The sequence below is a fragment of the Ranitomeya imitator genome, chromosome 3 (genome assembly GCF_032444005.1).
Source record: "Ranitomeya imitator isolate aRanImi1 chromosome 3, aRanImi1.pri, whole genome shotgun sequence".
Classification (NCBI taxonomy): domain Eukaryota; kingdom Metazoa; phylum Chordata; class Amphibia; order Anura; family Dendrobatidae; genus Ranitomeya; species Ranitomeya imitator.
The window spans coordinates 399,211,522-399,217,521 of NC_091284.1; the positions used below are offsets into that span (position 1 = coordinate 399,211,522).

The window sequence follows — 6,000 nt, forward strand, 5'->3', positions numbered from 1 at the left end:
GAGTAGATCATTGGAGGGTTAACAAAATACCTCCCAAGTCAATAAACATTATGTACGTATTATGCCCATGTATATATTGCAGTAGATTCTCTAATGGCTAACATATACATCAGAAAGAAGAGTATAGGAGGCAAACTTGCATAGTAATGTGTAACCCTGACGATTGCGCGTTTCACCCAGCTGCTTCAGGGGGCGTGTCCAAAGAGGCAAGGAGCAAATGGAGAGATGGCGAGGCTATGTGCACATGGTGTTTTTAAGACTCTGGTGGACCCGCAAAGGATTTTCTTGGCGATGCCGGTTCAGGAAAATACTAAAGGTCCTTTTCCCAAAGCGGCATTAGTGGCGGTTTTTCCATCTTTGTTCTATTATTTAAACTATAACGAGCGAAAATCTTCCTAGTGGAAGCTGTCTGAAGCGGTTAACAGAAGTACCAAAAGACTGAACATGCATACTACAGTCATGGCCAAAAGTATTGACACCCCTGCAATTCTGTCAGATAATACTCATTTTCTTCCTGAAAATGATTGCAAACACAAATTATTTGGTATTATCTTCATTTAATTTGTCTTAAATGAAAAAAACACAAAAGAGAATGAAGCAAAAAGCAAAACATTGATCATTTCACACAAAACTCCAAAAATGGGCCAGACAAAAGTAGTGGTACCCTCAGCCTAATACTTGGTTGCACAACCTTTAGCCAAAATAACTGCGACCAACCGCTTCCGGTAACCATCAATGAGTTTCTTACAATGCTCTGCTGGAATTTTAGACCATTCTTCTTTGGCAAACTGCTCCAGGTCCCTGATATTTGAAGGGTGCCTTCTCCAAACTGCCATTTTTAGATCTCTCCACAGGTGTTCTATGGGATTCAGGTCTGGACTCATTGCTGGCCACCTTAGAAGTCTCCAGTGCGCTCTCTCAAACCATTTTCTAGTGCTTTGTGAAGTGTGTTTTGGGTCATTGTCCTGCTGGAAGACCCATAACCTCTGAGGGAGACCCAGCTTTCTCACACTGGGCCCTACATTATGCTGCAAAATTTGTTGGTAGTCTTCAGACTTCATAATGCCATCCACACGGTCAAGCAGTTCAGTGCCATAGGCAGCTAAGCAACCCCAGAACATCAGGGACGCTGATCTGACACAGTGCACAGCAAAGTGTCAGATCAGCGATCTGTCACTTTACTGTGATGTCCTCCCCTGGAGCAAAGTAAAAAAAAAAAAAATCAGATGTGTTAAAAAAAATTCCTAAATAAAATAACAATAAAAAAAATTATTCCAATAAATACATTTTCTAAATAAAAAAAAACAATAAAAGTACACATATTTAGTATCGCCGCGTCCGTAACGACCCGACCTATAAAACTGTCCCACTAGTTAACCCCTTCAGTGTGCACCGTAAAAAAAAAAAATTAAACGAGGCAAAAAACAACGCATCATACCGCCGAACAAAAAGTGGAATAGCACGCGATCAAAAAGACAGATATAAATAACCATGATACTGCTGAAAACGTCATCTTGTCCCGCAGAAAACTAGCCGCCATACAGCATCATCAGTGAAAAAATAAGTTATAGTCCTCAGAATAAAGCGATGCAAAAATAATTATTTTTTCTATAAAATAGTTTTTATCGTATAAAAGCGCCAAAACATAAAAAAATAATCTAAATGAGGTATCGCTGTCATCGTACTGACCCGAAGAATAAAGCTGCTTTATCCATTTTACCAAATGCGGAACGGTATAAATGCCACCCCCTCCCCCTCCCCCCCCCCCCAAAGAAAATCATGAATAGCTGGTTTTTGGTCATACCTCCTCACAAAAATCGGAATAAAAAGCGATCAAAAAATGTCACGTGCCCGAAAATGTTACCAATAAAAACGTCAACTCGTCCCGCAAAAAACAAGACCTCACATGACTCTGTGGACCAAAATATGGAAAAATTATAGCTCTCAAAATGTGGTAACGCAAAAAAATATTTTTTGCAATAAAAAAGCGTCTTTTCTTGTGTGATGGCTGCCAATCAAATCCGCTAAAAAACCCGCTGTAAACGTAAATCAAACCCCCCCTTCATCACCCCCTTAGGCTGGTTTCACATTTGCGTTTTTGGCCGCTGCGTTCGTAACGCATAAAAACGCATGAGTCTTGTTTTCCTATATTTAACATTAAAAGCGTTTTTTTTTTGGGCGCGTTTGACGACGCATGCGTGTTTTTATCGCTTGCGGCTTGGCGCGGAAATGCAACACGTAGTAGTTTCTAGAGGCGTTTTTTTGCCGCGAAAAAACGCATGCGTTCGATTGCGTCAAAAAAACCTATTGCTGTCTATGTAAACGCATGCGTTTGGTTGCGTTTTTGAACGCATGCGTTTTCATAGAGAAAAACAAGTCTAGACACTGATAAGCCACCCCCCACCATCAAGGTGATAAAGGTATCCAAGCCCTAACCCTAACCCCAAAGGGATCCAAACCCTAACCCTAATGGGAAAATGGAAATAAATACATTTTTTTAATTTTTCCCTAACTAAGGAGTTGATGAAGGGGGTTTGATTTCTATTTATAAGGAGTTATTTAGCGGATTTTTATGATTGGCAGCTGTCACACACTGAAAGATGCTTTTTAGTCCAAAAAATATTTTTTGCGTTACCACATTTTAAGAGCTACAATTTTTCCATATTTTGGTCCACAGTGTCATGTGAGGTCTTGTTTTTTGCAGAACATTTTTATTGGTAACATTTTGGGGAACGTGACATTTTTGATTGCTTTTTATTCCAATTTTTTTGAAGCAGAATGAACAAAAACCAGCTTGTGAAATTTCTCATCATGCGTACCAAAAGCGCAAACGCAGGAAAAAACGCATGTAAACGCATACAAACGTGGCGTTTTTTTAACCGCATGCAAAAACGCATGCGTCTAAAAAATGCTGCGTTTGTACGCGTTTACATGCGTTTTTTTCACCACTTGCGGATGCGTTTAAAACGCTGCAGATTTAAACGCAAATGTGAAACCAGCCATTAGTTAGGGAAAAATAAAAAAAATTTATAAAATGTATTTATTTCCATTTTCCCGTTAGGGTTGGGGCTAGGGATAGGGTTTGGATTACATTTACGGTTGGGATTAGGGTTAGCAGTGTGTCAGGGTTAGGGGTGTGGTTGGGATTAGTGGTGTATTTGGGTTAGGGCTTCAGTTATAATTGGGGGATTTCCACTGTTTAGGCACATCAGGGGCTCTCCAAACGCAACATGGCGTCCGATCTCAATTCCAGCCAATTCTGCGTTGGAAAAGTAAAACGGCGCTCCTTCCCTTCCAAGCTCTCCCGTGCGCCCAAACAGATGTTTACCCCAACATATGTGGTATCAGCGTACTCAGCACAAATTGGACAACAACTTCTGGGGTCCAATTTCTCTTGTTACCCTTGGGAAAATAAAAATTGGGGGGGCTAAAAAAAAAAACATTTTTGTGGGACAAAAATGATTTTTTATTTTCATGGCTCTGCGTTCTAAACTGTAGTGAAATACTTGGGGGTTCAAAGTTCTCACAACACATCTAGATAAGTTCCTTGGGGGGTCTAGTTTCCAATATGGGGTCAATTGGGCGGGTTTCTACTGTTTAGGTACATCAGGGGCTCTGCAAATGCAACATGACGCCTGCAGACCAATCCATCTAAGTCTGCATTCCAAATGGCGCTCCTTCCCTTCCGAGCTCTGCCATGCACCCAAACAGTGGTTCCCCCCCCACATATGGGGTATCATCGTACTCAGGAGAAATTGGACAACAACTTTTGGGGACCAATTTCTCCTGTTACCCTTGGGAAAATACAATACTTGGTGTTAAAGATAATTTTTGCGGAAAAAAAATGATTTTTTATTTTCACGGCTCTGCGTTATTAACTGTAGTGAAACACTTGGGCGTTCAAAGCTCTCACAACACATCTAGATAAGATCCTTAGGGGGTCTACTTTCCAAAATGGTGTCACTTTTGGGGGGTTTCAATGTTTAGGCACATCAGGGGCTCTCCAAACGCAACATGACGTCCCATCTCAATTCCAGTCAATTTTGCATTGAAAAGTCAAACGGTGCTCCTTCCCTTCCGAGCTCTCCCATGCACCCAAACAGTGGTTTACCCCCACATATGGGGTATCAGCATACTCAGGACAAATTGCACAACAACTTTTGGGGTCCAATTTCTTCTGTTACCCTTGGTAAAATAAAACAAATTGGAGCTGAAGTAAATTTTTTGTGAGAAAAAGTTAAATGTTCATTTTTTATTTATTTTTTTTAAACATTCCAAAAATTCCTGTGAAACACCTGACTGGTTAATAAACTTCTTGAATGTGGTTTTGAGCACCTTGAGGGGTGCAGTTTTTAGAAAATACCCAACTGTGACACCATTCTATCATAGAGACCCCTCAAAATGACTTCAAATGTGATGTGGTCCCTAAAAAAAAAAATGGGGTTGTAAAAATGAGAGATTGCTGGTCAACTTTTAACCTTCATAACTCCCTAACAAAAAAAAAATGTTTCCAAAATTGTGCTTGATGTAGACATGTGGGAAATGTTACTTATTAAGTATTTTGTGTGACATATCTCTGTGATTTAAGGGCATAAAAATTTGGGGGGAAAAGTTGTAAAATTGTGAAATTTTCAAAATTTTCGCCAAATTTCCATTTTTATTTTTTTTACAAATAAACGCAGGTAATATCAAAGAAATTTTACCACTATCATGAAGTACAATATGTCTCGAGAAAACAATGTCAGAATCGCTGGGGTCCGTTGAAGCGTTCCAGATTTATAACCTCATAAAGGGACAGTGGTCAAAATTGTAAAAATTGGCCTGGTCATTAACGTGCAAAACACCCTCGGGGCTTAAGGGGTTAAAACTAAAAAAAAGTCATGGATGTCAAAACAAAAATTGCAGCCTACAATAGGGATCAAAAACATTTTTTTCCCTACGTTCATATGACCTTAGCTGCGAACAAGCTGCCGTCAGGGTATTTTTGTTCCTTCTCTGCCTTCAGCCTTGTGATAGGTGTCTGTGGACCAGTCTTTGCAAAATACGATCAGGTCCGATAAGTTGGGGAGATGAGATTAACCATTTAAAGGGGCTATCTCAAGTTCAGAAATGGTTAAAGCTGCAAATTTCATGTTTGAGCCTTCTCAAATCTTTGGCAGTTCATTTACATTTTTCTCTCTCTCTCTCACTCTCTCTCTCTCTCTCTCTCTCTCTCTCTCTCATTTTTTACGCCTGTTGACTATCGGCAGCAAACCTTTTGATGGTTCTGTGATCACAATCCAATATTTTAGCAATTTCAAGAGTGCTGCATCCCTTTTAAGATTTTGAACAATTTTATTAATTTTCGGAGTCAGATAAATCTATTTTTTGGCCCATTTTGCATGAGGATAAACAAGCTGCCTAATAATTCTGCACATCTTGATAAAGGGCTTTGATATTCTTAGGCCTCACCCTCCTCAATACACAAAGGCACCTGATCTGCTTCATCCAATAAGAATTGAAGGTTGTATAGCTTGGCGTTTGAAAATCTGCATAAAAATGATATGGTCAAAATAGTTTACTAATAATTCTGCACACAGTGTATTAAAATGTTTGTTCATATAAAATATGATTCATTTACTTGTCAGTCTTTTAGTGTTGTGGTATTAATAAAATTGCCTTTTTCTGCAGAACATCTTGAACAGCCTGACCTATGAATGTAGTCCGTAATCCGTCCGTGCTCGGAGTATGCTCTGAGCGGCAAGTGTTGTTGTACCCAACAGACTGGGAAGACCCTTTTCCAGGAACAATGGAAGAGATAAAAATCAGTATTGTTAATGATCGAGCAACTGGGTCTAAGCGTGAAAGAGATGAAGCTGCTGAACTCACCCCTTGTGCCAAGAGATCACGTCATGATGCCTTTAGTTGTAGCACACCTTCATCTTCCTTTGGCAGTTCTTCAGCGACCCAGCACCTACATTTTTCATCCTTTCATTCACAAAGTGAAAATACAGTGGAACA

At 39.7% G+C, this 6,000-nt stretch overlaps 1 protein-coding gene across 9 annotated transcripts in view; it reads left to right on the top strand.

Moving 5' to 3' along the window:
* The window catches only part of S100PBP (S100P binding protein), a 117,430-nt gene that overhangs the window by 79,382 nt on the left and 32,048 nt on the right, over positions 1–6,000 (top strand). For all 9 annotated transcript variants that reach the window (XM_069757062.1, XM_069757060.1, XM_069757061.1 and 6 more), the window contains exon 2: positions 5,671–6,000. This exon is cut by the window's right edge and continues 1,033 nt beyond it. In XM_069757062.1, the coding sequence (XP_069613163.1) occupies positions 5,693–6,000 (308 nt within the window). In that variant the 5' untranslated portion in view covers positions 5,671–5,692. The remainder of the gene's footprint in view (positions 1–5,670) is intronic.